At 40.7% G+C, this 16,362-nt stretch overlaps 1 protein-coding gene across 1 annotated transcript in view; it reads left to right on the top strand.

Annotated features, from left to right (window-relative positions):
- The first annotated feature begins 10,491 nt into the window (after positions 1-10,491).
- The window catches only part of LOC121855436 (hemicentin-2-like), a 53,940-nt gene continuing 48,069 nt past the window's right edge, over positions 10,492-16,362 (top strand). The window contains exons 1-3 of the mRNA XM_042350375.1: positions 10,492-10,615; positions 13,041-13,228; positions 13,625-13,738. Of these exons, the coding sequence (XP_042206309.1) occupies positions 10,515-10,615; positions 13,041-13,228; positions 13,625-13,738 (403 nt within the window). The 5' untranslated portion in view covers positions 10,492-10,514. The remainder of the gene's footprint in view (positions 10,616-13,040; positions 13,229-13,624; positions 13,739-16,362) is intronic.

Below are 16,362 nucleotides of genomic sequence, written 5' to 3'. Positions count from 1 at the left end.
TATATCATGACTAGCGGTGATGTGTCGTGACCTTTCCAGCTGTAAAACCTGGGTTCAAGTGCCTGCTGGGTCCTCGCGCTCTCCTACCTAACAGCTTAGTGTCACCTCAGCTCCATCAACAGCCAGGCTTCACTCTTACATCACAAGATCATCTCATAGTCGGACATACTGGGGTAATGATGCAGTGTGACGAGGATCCCACACCAACACTGCCGCCCGAGGATCAAGACCTACCAGGTGCTGCTGAGCAGTAGCCTCCCTTGGCCATGTTCGGCCTCTCCCCGACCCATCCTCACCACCGGGGTATCAATATAATCAAAAGTGACAATTTTGTTTTGGAAAGAAGTAGGATCAGTGTTGAACAGTGATGAACAGTGTTTAAGCCAGTGAATTCTGCACCAGACAGTACCAGTGAGAGCAGTGTCCCACCACTGAAATAAGCACCCCTGGGAACTGACCACCATCTTCTGACAAGGAGGAGCTATTCAGTCCACCATGGGAACAACAGTGGGGTCGGCTTCACACCTGACTGCGAGATAACACAACAACACCACCCAGCAGAGTGAGGTACTGTGTCACCACCCCACACCACAAGATGTCCCCATGACCACGTAAGGTCCTTCATATCAACACCAACGGACGACTTACTGCACCAAGTGAACACCACACCATCCGGTGTCTCCATGACCACGTGAGGTCCTTCCTGTCAACACCTACGGACAAGTTACTGCACCATGTGAACACCACACCACTCGGTGTCTCCATGACCTCGTGAGGTCCTTCATATCAACACCTATGGACGAGTTACTGAGCCACGAGGCCATGTGACCTCACACAGTATGGCAAGAGACCAGCCCGGGCCATCAGCTGCAAACTATAATAATTTGTATGTTCAATTCATGTTACTTCTTCTTTCAATAATGAAAGCTTTTGTTAAACGACCCACCCACCCCATGTCTTTGTATGTATTAAGTCATTTTTGTCTTATGTATATTTTTAGCCTTCGGGCTGCAGAACTTTCTCAATAAACCGTTAATTATTATTATTATTATTACAACGCCTGGGTGGACACCAGCCACTAACTCTGTAACCAAGGCTTGGTGAAAATACTTCATTTTATATCCTACTGAATAAATCTCGTGGTTTTTATCGTGAGTTGTAAAAATATAATTCGCTACAGTCTCAGAATACATTTGACGTAAAATTGGCCGAAAGAAATATTTCCAATTTTTGAAATAACATGTTGGTGAATCAAGTAATCAGGAGAGAATAATGATTTTTTTCTCTGCAACTCCAAACTGTGAAAGACTACTTAAGCGGTATATATATCATAGATATTATATAAGTATTGATATTAATGCAGTTTATTTAGTCAGAAAAATACAGATACAGAGTCCATAATAATAACAATATAGATTTGGCTGAGCCAGTTGAGAGCCTGAGCTTTCTTAATGGCACCTGATATTTAGTATCATCTGGAATAGTAAACACACTGTTGGTAAGAACACCTTAGAATGTTTCCACAATCATTACTTCGTTATTTATTTATTTTTTTGCATTTATATTATAAGTATATACATATTTTACAGGGGAGTTGATATACATTAATATGATTAGGTGGGGAAGCAATACAACATGGGTTGAATAAAGGTTAAACAAGAGGACAGAAGCTGTCAGTATCATGTCTTGTCGGTAAATATAATTTATTATTGCAATGGTAATTTCTATCTATCTACATGACAATTTATGATATAATGGTTTTGGTGGTACAATAAAATATAAATATAAAGTAGGTATGACAAAAATATTAATACTGAGACGAGAGATAGTTTTAGAGATGATTATTTTAAAGGAAGGGAGAGTAGTCTTTGCTCGGATGGATGAGGGTAAGTTGTTCCACACCTTCACACCATGATATTTAATGGAGGTCTGGGACTGAGAGGAGCTCTGGGCTTCATAAGTTGTATCCCTGATTATTCCGGAACTGGAAATAATTATTTTCAATCAAATGATTGAGGCATCATTTGTTTTGTTTTCTCTACATTTACAACTCGCCGGAATAAGACGGTCATTTGATTTGATTTGCTTTGACATGTTGTCATCAAAGGACACATTACGAACTCAGGAGAAATTTATAAAGAACTTCGATTTGGTATTGAACTCCGAGATGGGGAGGTAGTAATGGTTGCCGCAGTGAGTCACAATGTAAACAGACCAGAGTCATCTCTGATTCTCCATAGTTTTAGGGGTTGATCTACCGAGTACTCCTACCAGTAATTACTCTGTGGATGTACAGTCTGGGTCAAAAGTTCGTCCCCGCCTAAAATGAAGGAGCATTTGTCCCCAAATGAGTTGAAGCAGTCAGGGTAAGTCAGTTCAGAGACTTATTTTCGTGACTCCGTTTCATCACGGGAATCGAACTTTTGTGTCCAAGTGTACAACAAATTGACGCAGCGACTTAGCCTCTTACAGTATGGGACTTACTTGAAAGTGACTTTGGTATTCAGCACCACCGTTAGTGGCAGCGGCGTCCACAGAGAAGCTACCAAACTATGAGAGAAGTCACGTGGAAAGGTGTTCTGCCTGGCCTATCGTCATCATGTGTTGGAACTCATCACTGGGGCAGTATGGGAGCAGCTGATTGGAGAGCAGAGATACCTGACAACTTATGATTGGAGGAATTAAGGGAAATGATGGTAGAAATTAACTTAGGAGGACCAGAGAAAGAACCAGTTATCAGGAGAGAAAGTAGACCAACAAATTGCTGAATGACATTTTCTCCAACCAAGACCTCACCAAACTACCGCGAGTGGACTTCATTATCGTGCAGGAGATTGTGTACAACGCCGAGACCTAAAACAAGCTCCAGGGGGACCAGCAGTCTCCTAGTGCCGATCTGCTTATTACACTGACAACAGATTCACCTACAGCTGACTCACGATATGTTGCAGTACCAGCAGAATGAGAGCGAGGTGGGTGGTGAACCTCTCAACAAGACCAGTCATGGGTAGTGTCTAACACAAGAGGCGGTCCCAGTTGGTTTGTTCACAGATGCTATGATGCCCACCACCATGAAAAGAAGATGGCAGTCACATTTCTCATCTAGGAGAGACTAGAAGAATTAAAAAAAAGGATTTGTGTTCTCCAAAAAGTCACTGAGGACAATGCTTTTGTTCTTTTGTTGACCTGAGAGTCATTTCATCTTATAGGTTGTCAACATGTTCAGAATAGTTGTCTCAGCCTATGGGAACGTTATAGCTTCCTATTCGCTTTTTGTTTCATGAGAGATTCGTTAAAACAATGAGGTGACGTAACAAAGTGACTTCTTTAAGCACATCACTACGGACGCAAGCAGTGAACTGTAGTCTGAAACTATTGCAGTTCATTATGAAACGGCTGCTGGGAAGTTTCACGAGAACTACCTCTGAATCGAAGAGCAGTTGAATGTCCTTTGAAGACTTTTGTATTGTGTTAAAATGGCAAGGTCCTATACGCGTATTTTGTTACCGGTTAATATCAAACACCACAGAACCGTTCCACTCACTCCTTTTAACTTTTTTCTTAACTTTTTCTAAAGTTTGCTCTTGAGTGATGACTCGCATGTCTGTTTTGAATGATACATTCGAACAAATGGTAGTATGGTAGAAAAGGAAAACAGACAACGTTACTCCCGACGTTTCCTCACGAAGGACATTATCAAACTCCTTCTTGACGAAACGTGGGGAGCAAAGTTGTCTCCGAGTCTTTTGCTACCACACAACCGATGTTTACCCTGAGTCATCCATCGCTCCCCTCCTTAAAACTAGCTCCCTGCTCATCTCGACAGCCGCATATTATTTCTTGAGAGGTTTTTCGTTCCGTATTTCTAACGTCATGAGGCAGCGCTTCCTAACATGTGAGATATAAACCAAATTAGTCATTAAAATCTTTATGTCCAGACCCATATTAAGCCCTTCAGTAGGTGAAAAATAATAAAGCCGCGTTATAACTAAGGCAAAGTGGTGGGAGGCCTGTGTTACAGGCTGTAACAAGTGATCGTGGGCACTTCGTGCCTGGTGGCGAGTCCGGTGGTGCAGTTTACCAAAGCATGAAAGTTCGAACGCTCGTGCTTGGCTAGCTCGCAACCACCGGAAGGACGCTACAGCGACATCGTTTTCCAACGTAAATAAAATGGTTAATTAATGCCTTCCTAAAGAAACCTTCGACATGGGACCAGGTTTGTTCCACTCTACGAATTTTTAGCGATTTTTCCACCAAGTTTGATGAAACACGATTGTTTCGTTTCGGCTGCCCAGAGCAGACACACACACAGACACACGGTTATTCCTATAGTATATGAGATAATCGTGGTCGTGGGGTGTTATAATCATGGTGGTGGTTGTTATAATCATGATCGTGGTTGTTATAATCGTGGTCGTGGGGTGTTATAATCATGGTCGTGGTTGTTATAATCATGGTCGTGGTTGTTATAATCATAGTTATAATCGTGGTCGTGGTTGTTATAATCATGGTCGTGGTTGTTATAATCATAGTCGGGTTGTTATAATCATGGTCGTGTTGTTATAATCATCGTATATATTGTTATAAATCATGGTCGTGATGTTATAATCATGGCTGTATGTTATAATCATAGTCGTGGTACTATAATCATAGTCGTGGTTGTTATAATCATGGTCGGTTTTATAATCATAGTCGTGGCTAAGCTATAATCAGGCTTGGTTGTTATAATCATAGTCGTGGTTGTTATAATCATGGTCGTGGGTGTTATAATCATAGTCGTGGTTGTTATAATCATGGTCGTAGGTGCTATAACTGGCGGGTTGTGGTTGTTATAATCATGGTCGTGGTTGATTATAATCATGATTGTGGTTGTTACAATCATGGTCGTGGTTATGACCATGGTCGTAGCTGTTATAATCATGGTCGTGTTTGATATAATCATGGTCGTGGTTGCTATAAGCATGGTCTTGGTTGTTACAATCATAATCGTGGTTGTTATAATCATGGTCGTGGTTATGACCATGGTCGTAGTTGTTATAATCATGGTCGTGGGTGTTATAATCATAGTCGTGGTTGCTATAATCATAGTCGTCGTTGTTATAATCATGGTCGTGGTTGTTATAATCATGGTCGTGGTTATGACCATGGTCGTAGTTGTTATAATCATGGTCGTGGGTGTTATAATCATAGTCGTGGTTGTTATAATCATAGTCGTGGTTGTTATAATCATAGTCGTGGTTGTTATAATCATGGTCGTTGGTGTTATAATCATGGTTGTGGTTGTTATAATCATGGTCGTCGTTGTTATAATCATGGTCGTGGTTGTTATAATCATGGTCGTGGTTGCTATAGTCATAGTCGTGTTTGTTATAATCATGGTCGTGGTTGATTATAATCATGGTCTTGGTTGTTACAATCATAATCGTGGTTGCTATAATCATGGTCGTGGTTATGACCATGGTCGTAGTTGTTATAATCATGGTCGTGGGTGTTAATCATAGTCGTGGTTGTTATAACCATGGTCGTGGTTGTTATAATCATGGTGTGGTTGCTATAATCATGGTCGTGGTTGTTATAATCATGATCGTGGTTGTTACAATCATAGTCGTTGTTGTTATAATCATGGTCGTGGTTATAACCATGGTCGTAGCTGTTATAATCATGGTCGTGTTTGTTATAATCATGGTCGTTGTTGCTATAAGCATGGTCTTGGCTGTTACAATCATAATCGTGGTTGTTATAATCATGGTCGTGGTTATGACCATGGTCGTAGTTGTTATAATCATGGTCGTGGGTGTTATAATCATAGTCGTGGTTGTTATAATCATGGTCGTAGGTGTTATAATCATGGTTGTGGTTGTTATAATCATGGTCGTGGTTGTTATAATCATGATCGTGGTTGTTACAATCATAGTCGTGGTTGTTATAATCATGGTCGTGGTTATGACCATGGTCGTAGCTGTTATAATCATGGTCGTGTTTGTTATAATCATGGTCGTGGTTGCTATAAGCATGGTCTTGGTTGTTACAATCATAATCGTGGTTGTTATAATCATGGTCGTGGTTATGACCATGGTCGTAGTTGTTATAATCATGGTCGTGGGTGTTGTAATCATAGTCGTGGTTGTTATAATCATAGTCGTCGTTATTATAATCATGGTCGTGGTTGTTATAATCATGGTCGTGGTTATGACCATGGTCGTAGTTGTTATAATCATGGTCGTGGGTGTTATAATCATAGTCGTGGTTGTTATAATCATAGTCTTCGTTGTTATAATCATAGTCGTGGTTGTTATAATCATGGTCGTAGGTGTTATAATCATGGTTGTGGTTGTTATAATCATGGTCGTGGGTGTTATAATCATGGTCGTGGTTGTTATAATCATAGTCGTGGTTGTTATAATCATAGTCGTCGTTGTTATAATCATGGTCGTGGTTGTTATAATCATGGTCGTGGTTGCTATAATCATGGTCTTGGTTGTTACAAACATAATCGTGGTTGTTATAATCATAGTCGTCGTTGTTATAATCATGGTCGTAGGTGTTATAATCATGGTTGTGGTTGTTATAATCATGGTCGTGGTTGTTATAATCATAGTCGTCGTTGAAATAATCATAGTCGTGGTTGTTATAATCATGGTCGTGGTTGTTATAATCATGGTCGTGGTTGTTATAATCATAGTCGCCGCTGGAAATAATCATATCGTGGTTGTTATAATCGGCGGTCGGTTGTTATAATCATGGTCGGGTTGTTATAATCATAGTCGCCGTTGAAATAATCATAGTCGTGGTTGTTATAATGGCGAAGTCGTGGTTGTTATAATCATGGTCGTGGTTGTTATAACCATGGTCGTGGTTGTTATAATCATGGTCGTGGTTATGATCATGGTCGTGGTTGTTATAATCATGGTCGTGGTTATGATCATGGTCGTGGTTGTTATATTCATGGTCGTGGTTATGATCATGGTCGTGGTTGTTATAATCATGGTCGTGGTCGTGATACTTACAGTATCTAATATACTATAAGAAGGACTAGAATAAACGTTAGAACAATTAATTAAAGAAATATTCGCCATAAGGAGAGGTTAAAATCATAAAAAAAAATGATTATGAATCACCGATGATCATTCCGAGATAAATTATATTATGAAGAGAAGTGTCCTTGAGTCTGGTTATATTAGTCACCATCTGCTTAAGTCATCACCTGTGTTAAGTCATCATAGTCATCATCTACGTTAGTCAGTTTTAGGCCCATCTCGCATGACTGACCGATCATCGATGTTTTTTCCGCCCGAGGGTGTTAGTTTTCAATGCGTCTTATTATTTACGCTGGTGGATGTAAGACCTCCTACCCTCACTGACGTAGCTATGGTCAATTTGTTGTTATTCTTGTTTATAAATGCCTTCTAATCTGTCTCAAGTCTATCCTTCCTGTCTATTGCCATCCCAACTGTCTGTTCGTCTGCGTGGTGTTTGAATGTAAGCCCGTCAGTACTATTTGTGTCGTCAAATCTGTCTGTCTTATCCGTTGTTGGTGTATGTGTGTGTCTGCCTGTTTGTGTAATGCGAACCAGTCAGTCAGCTGTCTGTCTGTCATGTTACTTGCCAAATTGTCTATTTGTGCATGTATGAATCTGTCTAGTTTTGTCAACCTCCTGTCTGTTTCACTGTCTATATTCACAGTGTGTCTATTGTGGTCATCTTCTCCATGCATTCCTGTTATTATCTCTTTTCCATGTACAGTCACCCACAGGAATAAGTATACACTGTAGCTGTAAGGTCGTCTGGTAACATTAAAACTGTGCATCCAGACGCATGATTAAACTCAGCTCCCCCAACCTGTTATCTCTAACTATTTTCTGTTTTCCCTTTTTTATTCTTCTATTTACTCATCTTCCTTCCTTTACTCATCCAAACAACATTAACAAAAGTAGGCTAAGAAAAAAAGTGAGGGGAGGAGGAGGGAGCCGTACGATAACTGCAATCGTGGGCTGACAGAGTACAGCGAATGAGGGTGCGCCAGGTCCGTAGACTTGTATCGTTTTCCATCGTAAATATAATTGTTAACTAATGCCTTCCTAAAGAAACCATCGACATGGGACCAGGTTTGTTCCACTCTACGAATTTTTTGCGCTTTTTCCACCAAGTGTGATGAAAAATGATTGTGCCGTTTCGGCTGCACAGACAGACAAACAGACAGACAGATATACAGACGGATAGTCCTATAGTATATTAGACAAATGATAGTGGGCCCTTCGTGTCCAGTTCGCTATATAGTTCGACAAAACAGTAATGGAGGGAATATTTGGAGAAGTGCTCCGGCACCTGTATTTAACGTCGGTGCGCTTGCAAAGAACACTTGTTAATGAATCGGTTACCTGGGAACAGCAGTCAAACAGTAATAAGAATACACAACAACATGTAAATATTTTATTTTTTCTGTAACTATATCGGTCTAATACAAATAATTTCCTATAGTACATGAGAGATTAGATATTCATGGTCGTGGTTGTTATAATCATGGTCGTGGTTGTTAGAATCATGGTCGTGGTTATTATAATCATGGTCGTGGTTGTTATTATCATAGTCGTGGTTGTTATAACCATGTTCGTGGTTATTATAATCATGGTCGTGGTTGTTATAATCATAGTCGTGGTTGCTATAATCATGGTCGTTGGTGTTATAATCATGGTCGTGGTTGTTATTATCATGGTCGTGGTTGTTATAATCATGGTCTTGGTTGTTATAATCATGGTCGTGGTTGTTATAATCATGGTCGTAGTTGTTACAATCATGGTCGTGGTTGTTATAATCATGGTCGTAGTTGTTATAATCATGGTCGTGGTTGTTATAATCATGGTCGTTGGTGTTATAATCATGGTCGTGGTTGTTATTATCATGGTCGTGGTTGTTATAATCATGGCTGGGTTGTTATAATCATGGTCGTGTTTGTTATAATCATACTCGTGGCTGTTATAATCATAGTCGTGGTTGTTATAATCATGGTCGTGTTTACATAATCATAGTCGTGGTTGTTATAATCATGGTCGGTTATGATCATGGTCGTGGTTGTTATAATCATGGTCGTGTTCGTGATACTTACAGTATCTAATATACTGGCGTTACGGGAATAGAATAAAGGTTAGAATAATTATTAAAGAAATATTCGCCATAAGGGAGAAATAAGTACACACTGTAGCCTCGGAAGGTCCGAAAATGCTCTGGTAAAGTTAAACTGAGCATCCAGACGCATGATGAAACCTGATCCCCCCACCTTTATCTCTAACTATTGTTTGTTTCCCTTTCTTTCTTCTATTTACATCTTCCTTCCTTTACTAATCCAAACAACATTAAAAAAAAAAGTAGGCTAAGAGAAAAAGTGGGGGGAGGAGGAGGCAGCCGCACGGTAACTGCAGTCGTCGGGCCGGCAGACAGGGTACAGCGACATCTGTGGCCAGCGTAAATAAAATCCTTAACTAATGCGTTCCTAAAGTAACCATCGACAAGGGACCAGATTTTTTTCACTGTACGAATTTTTTGCGATTTTTCCACGAAGTTTGATGAAAAACGATTGTGCCGTTTCGCCTGCCCAGACCAGATACACGCACGGCTAGCGCTATAGTATATTAGATGAGTGACAAGGAAGTTAACTTGACGTAATTTATGGCCTTATAAACCTTATAACGCTACTAAGAGGTCTGACCGTCTGTGTGCCAAAAAAGAGGTTACCTTGCTAGAGTGATGCAAGACAGGTCAATGAGACACATTGTGGAGTACCTCAGTGCTCAGAGGACCTCACACTACAACACTTTGCTGGACAAAGAGCCTAAGTGTGTGTTTAGGGATTTAATTTATCTTCTAAATTCTGGTACGTTCAAATCTTCTAGTGAGCGGCCACACTTAAGTACCTGAGGAGTGTTGCTCTCTCCTCCAGCTGGCAGTGAGCCACAGGTCTCCCTCCAGTCATGAGAAAAAATAATGAGAAATATAAAATATTGAGTAGTATTAGTGAAGGTGAAGTAGACTATTAGTGAAGTATAGCTTGTGTCCTGGGCCTATACAGTAGACTATTAGTGAAGTATAGCTTGTGTCCTGGGCCTATACAGTAGAACTATTAGTGAAGTATAGCTTGTGTCCTGGGCCTATACAGTAGAACTATTAGTGAAGTATAGCTAGTGTCCTGGGCCTATACAGTAGAACTATTAGTGAAGTGTAGCTAGTGTCCTGGGCCTATACAGTAGAACTATTAGTGAAGTATAGCTTGTGTCCTGGGCCTATACAGTAGAACTATTAGTGAAGTATAGCTTGTGTCCTGGGCCTATACAGTAGAACTATTAGTGAAGTATAGCTTGTGTCCTGGGCCTATACAGTAGAACTATTAGTGAAGTATAGCTTGTGTCCTGGGCCTATACAGTAGAACTATTAGTGAAGTATAGCTTGTGTCCTGGTTCCCTGCGTCTGTATACTGATAAGAGTTGTTGTTGACAGCGTTGGGGGTGACCGGGCTGGTGGGCATGAGGGCTCAGCTGCCGTGTCGCTTCCAGCCGCGCACCCCGGGAGACAGACCCAAGTTGGTCCTCTGGTACAAGACCGGCGTCAGCAGACCACTTTTCAGGTGAGACCAACCGACCGGAATTATGTGGTGTGTATGAGAGAGAGATTAAACCTAATAAGTTATCATTACAGCTACAGAACACAACAAGTTACTTTCAAGTTTGTTTTCCATTTCGTTTTTAAAGATGTCTAAAAATCAACATTAAAATATACTAATATTTGGATAAGATATACAGTGAAGATTTTTATTAACCACAATAATCAGGTTATGTATACTATAGTAGTCGTTTATTTGGCTATTAATATTACACACAGTAAGGAGTATGGAGGCCAAGTGAATATAGCGCTCACCTCCTGTTCTAGGAGTCACTGGTTCGATCCAAGAGCACTCGTTCACCCGGCTGTGAAAGAGTGCTTAACAGTTACCACAGTGGAGACGATCGAGTCAGGGTTGTTTGATTTAAATCATAATTTAAATAAAAATATATATTTTAAATTGAGGTTTGTTTTTATATGCTAAATGTAAAAGGAAATAAGTAAAAATTAAACAATTGCTTATATGCTGTACAGTATTATTATAAAGAAACAAAGCATCTTATGGCTTTATCACAGTCGCCTACATAATTAAACACAAGAAACCTTTACCTTTGTAATGTTCACTATTCAGTTTTCTCACAACAGAAATTATAATATTTGTTTTCTAATTGAAACAACAAACAAGCTTAATATAAGTAACTTCACTCTACTTACCTTGCATGTACTGTACTGTACTGTACTGTACTGTAGTGTACTGTACTGTACTGTATTGTACTTCAAACATGTAGGGGCTGTAGTTAAGTATTAAAGGCACTGATAACTTGCCTCAGGCTTACTTCAGAGTTGTAAATAGTAAAACAAAATAAAACCAACTAAATCACAACACTTTGGATACAACATGACGTTTAATATGTACATAAATTAAACTAAAGGGTCTTTGCTACAGCACACATTGTAAACAACAAGTTCTGATTTAATTAAGGCTCTTCGTAACCATCACCAGTGTCTGCCATCAAAGATATAAAAAGAAACACAAGTTTTGCTGTCAGTCATGAATGAACAAGTCCATCGGAGGAGAAGACTGGGAACAGTTGTCGTCAACGAGGGAAAGAATCTTATTTAAATTTTTACAAATTTAATTGAAATAAAGAAAACAATTTATATCAAACAAATCAGATGTTATATTAAAAAAATCAACAACCCTGGCTCCAGTGCTGTATTGACCACGCTGCCTTCTTCCGCACCTAAGGCTAGGTGTATACTGTAGTGTGCTGTATCAACATTGCTCCTAACTATAGGACCCATCGTCACCTTCACTAGGCACAGCACCATGACGGCCACACCTGTTACTTGGTGAAGTAGTAACCTGTTCCTGTACCGTCACCTGGACACATATAACGCTCTTCCGCCTCTCTTATCTCTCTTGGGAATTGTTGTGAGAATAATGCACTTATGTGTTCCTGCTGGTGGTATACTAGTAATGTTTTAGTCAAGTGGGACAGGAATCACAGGATCCAGTCTCTTAATATGACTCAGTTGTGTCGCCTCATTCTTAAACTTTAAACTTATCATTCTTAAAGCAGCCAGCTCAGAGTAATACAACATTTCTGCATACAGTATATTGTTCTACACTTATAATAATCTTTGTTGAATGTACAGTAAGGTGGCCAAGTTATATCAAGCATTACATAGACCAGGAAGAACTCCACTCAGTGTGGAACAGTTTACCTTCTGACGCTTTGGACACGACAACAATTGAGACACTTGAGAATAGCATGATAATAATCAGGAACAATGAGGAGACTTAAACAGGTCGGAGATTTCGGATCACCTGAAGAATCTCCACACCAGCTTATTTCACCTAAATAGTAGCCACCTTAACACAAAACTAACCTAACCTAACCTCATCCCCTTAAATGGTATTAGGATGGTTAATCTTTAGGTGAAATAAGTTCAGGTGGAGATTATTCATGTGATCCGAGATTTCCTTCTCTGGTCACACCACTACTGACTGAGATGATCGCCAGTGTACAGTTAACAAACTATAAAACAAAATAAATGAAACTTGCCTTAGTGTACGTACAACCTTCCCGCCATGATACTTTATAAAATACATCTCCACCAGCCGCTGTGTGTCTACATTATGCGGTATGAGCCAGCCGCAGGAGCCCAGGAGTAGAATGAAGTGTGATGGGTTACTTAGCATTATTTCAGAGTAAACCTTAATGATCAGCACCTTACCAAGAATTGATGTGTTTCCTCAGAGGCGTGTGTGTTGTTACAGCGTGTTAAGTGACAATGAAGAAACATTTTCCTATATGCAGTAGAGTATGTATGTCACGTTCTTCATCCTCATTCGGACAGTCAAGATATAAAATAATGGCTTTATATTCCCCGTGACTACAGTAATTTATCGGTGTAATGTATTGTATTATCCTACTCCCCGACAGCCACGACTCCCGGGTGCCGCAAGTGCAGGCTGACCTCACACAGGCTGGGGGGGACCTGGTGGTGGGTGTAAGCACCGCCACCCTCACCTACCACAACCTCACTACACGACACTCTGGCGTCTACGAGTGTCGTGTTGACTTCTACAGATCACCGGCACACACCAGTCTCGTCAACCTTACCGTCGTGGGTAAGTCCTCGCAATCTAGTACATAAGTTGTCTCAGTCTAGAAGGTAAGCTGTCTGTTTGATGCTGGTGCCTGGGTGTGGTGGATGGTGACCTACCCTGGGTGTGGTGGATGGTGACCTACCCTGGGTGTGGTGGATGGTGACCTACCCTGGGTATGGTGGATGATGACCTACCCTGGGTGTGGTGGACGATGACCTACCCTACATGCTGGTGCTTAAATATCACAAATAGTATTGAATAATTTCTAAATTGTTTGTGTTTTAGAACAAGAAGATTTACTCATTTTGTCAGTCTATGAATAATTAAACATAATTTCTAACCATACTTTGATCCCTTTACAGTGTGTATGTGTACGTGAATAATGTTGTGTTAGTCACCTGTTTTTGTTGTTGACAGAGCCGGTGAGGAAGGTGGAGATCATAGGGAGCGAGGCTGGGGTGACAGGCGGGAGTAGTCTGGGACCCTTCTACCCTGGACACACCCTCAACCTCACCTGTGTTTCTCACCAAGGTACTGACTGCCATGCTGCTACACTACTGACAACGGCAGGTTAATCTGTAGTGCAGCTAAGTGTTTATGTATACCTGGGTGTGTGTGTGTGTGTGTGTGTGTGTGTGTGTGTGTGTGTGTGTGATAATAATAATTAACGGTTTATTGAAAGAACATTGCACCCAGAAGGCTGAAAATATACAGTTATATAATTGGGGCAATGGGGCATGGATCCCTTAATTGACAAATAATATACAAGTAACATAAGTGATACAAATATGATATATAATAACAAGGTGGGGAGAAGGTCATACTACAGGGCATTTCACCTTAGTAACAGTGCAAAAAGGTAAGATTGGCTGGGAGTGAACACACTGGTTAACTACGAGTTGTGGTATGAAACAGCAATTCGCGGACGAGGAATCGCGGGTGGAAGTAGGAGCCGGTTTCGAGGATGGTGCAGAAGCTTCTCATGATCAGAGAGAGCCGAGAGGGTCAGTGTGTTGAGCGCTTCTTGGTATGTGGAATAGGAGGGGAGAGATTAATCTTGCATGCCCTCTTCTACACTTTTTCTGGGTGTTTCCGATGTGTGTCATTTAGGAGTGTCGCGATCCCACTACCCTTTATACTTGGGGAGTGAATCCTACCCCAAGTTATTAACAAATAAAGGAACAAATAGGGAACACGGCAATAATTATCCTCACCAAAAACCTACTCAACTAAATGTACTTGAAAAAGTAAGAACAGTTGAAATAAGTGAATCACAAAAGGGAAGATAATTAATTAATTCAATTTATGTTTTAAAGGGAGTAATGATTAGCAAACATGAATTTAAGGGAATAAGTAATTGTATAATAAAATAAGAGTGATGCCGGAAGGGCGAAAATATACTGTAAGGAGTTAGACCAAACAAATATTACTTAACATTACTATATTACACAAGACATACGAAATATATATATACAACAATCACTACAAAATGATTATCCCTACCAAACAGGAGATTCCTTACCACCAGGATCCCTTCCTAGGCCTAACTAAACGTGTCACTAATACCTGATACCCCTAGGGCATTGCAGAAGGCTGGATAAAGCACTAGACAAGGGTCAAGGCTAGAGAACGAATGGACACGTCTAACCTATGCCACGGATTTTCGCTACTGGGGAGCGTGGGCACGCCGAGCAGCGCGTCTCATCTCACGTGATCCAGACATTTGCTAGATATTTTATATAATTAATTAATACTCTCTTGATTTGAACTTAACAGAGTAAGACAATGATGCATATTAATAACATACATAAATATACAATTAACCTAAGTAACTAAGAACAATAATAATATAATAAGTACAATTAACAAATTATTAATAGCTTGTGTGAAATGGAGGCGTGAACATATGCCTCACGCTATGCGAGTTCCCGAGCGCTACAGGCACGTGACACCTCCCCCAAAAAAGTGAGCTTACAACTAACTGGAAGCGAAAATGGATATACAGCTACACAGTGAAAGTAATAACTAACACAATTGGTTTAAATCAATATGAAGCAAAATAATTCATAATATAAACACAAGGTACTCAATGACAATAAAACAAAAAATAATTTGCATATAGACATAGTTACTAAATAATCAGACTCGAGAAAGTGCATCAGCCAACACGTTCTCTTTTCCGCGGATATGGGAAATGTTCAAGTTATAGGGCTGAAGTGATAGAGCCCACCTCAAAAGTCTTTGGTTGGTATGTTTCATCTTGTCAACAAAAGTAAGTGGGTTATGATCAGTGAACACTTGAACGGGATAAGCAGTGCTGCCAATATATACTTTGAAGTTTTCTAGTGCCATGATCAGTGATAAAGCCTCCTTTTCAATGGTGGCATAGTTTCTTTGATATTTGTTAAATTTTCTAGAAAAATAGCACAACGGATGAAGCACTTGATCACTCTCACCCTTTTGCAGAAGCACAGCACCGGCGCCAATTTCACTGGCGTCGACATGGAGAGTGAACTGTTTCTGGAGGTCAGGTGCAAGTAGTACAGGAGCATTTGCCAGCAGGGATTTAAGATTCTCAAAAGATTCCTGGCAAGCCGTAGTCCACTTGAAGGTTTTCTTGCCACTCAGCAGGTCAGTCATGGGAGAGGCAACGGAGGAGAAGTTTGGACAAAAACGGCGGTAGTACCCCGCCATACCCAGCAACCTCATCACACTCTTCTTATCGCCTGGCACTGGATACTGTTGAATTGCCTCAATTTTGGCTGCTATAGGCTGGACTTCCCCTTGTCCGACCACATGCCCCAAGAAAGTGACGTGGGCATGGCCGAACTCAGTTTTGACGAGGTTCACCGTCAGCTTGCTTGCAGCCAGTACGGAGAAGAGGGCTTGTAGACGACTCATGTGATCTTCCCAGGAACTGCTGAAGACGATGAGGTCGTCTAGGTAACAGCGGACACCTTCCAGACCAGACGTGATGAAATTCATGAGGCGTTGAAAGGTTGCAGGGGCGTTCCGCATACCAAACGGAAGGACTGTGAATTGGTACAACCCCTCAGGAGTGACAAAAGCAGAGATGGCCCTGGAGCGTTCAGTCAGTCTTATCTGGTAGTAGCCCTGGAGGAGATCCAACTTGGTCACGTACCTTGCCTGTCCAA

This window comes from Homarus americanus, unplaced genomic scaffold (genome assembly GCF_018991925.1).
Source record: "Homarus americanus isolate GMGI-L3 unplaced genomic scaffold, GMGI_Hamer_2.0 scaffold25753, whole genome shotgun sequence".
Taxonomy (NCBI): domain Eukaryota; kingdom Metazoa; phylum Arthropoda; class Malacostraca; order Decapoda; family Nephropidae; genus Homarus; species Homarus americanus.
This window is presented reverse-complemented; position numbering and strand designations above follow the sequence as displayed.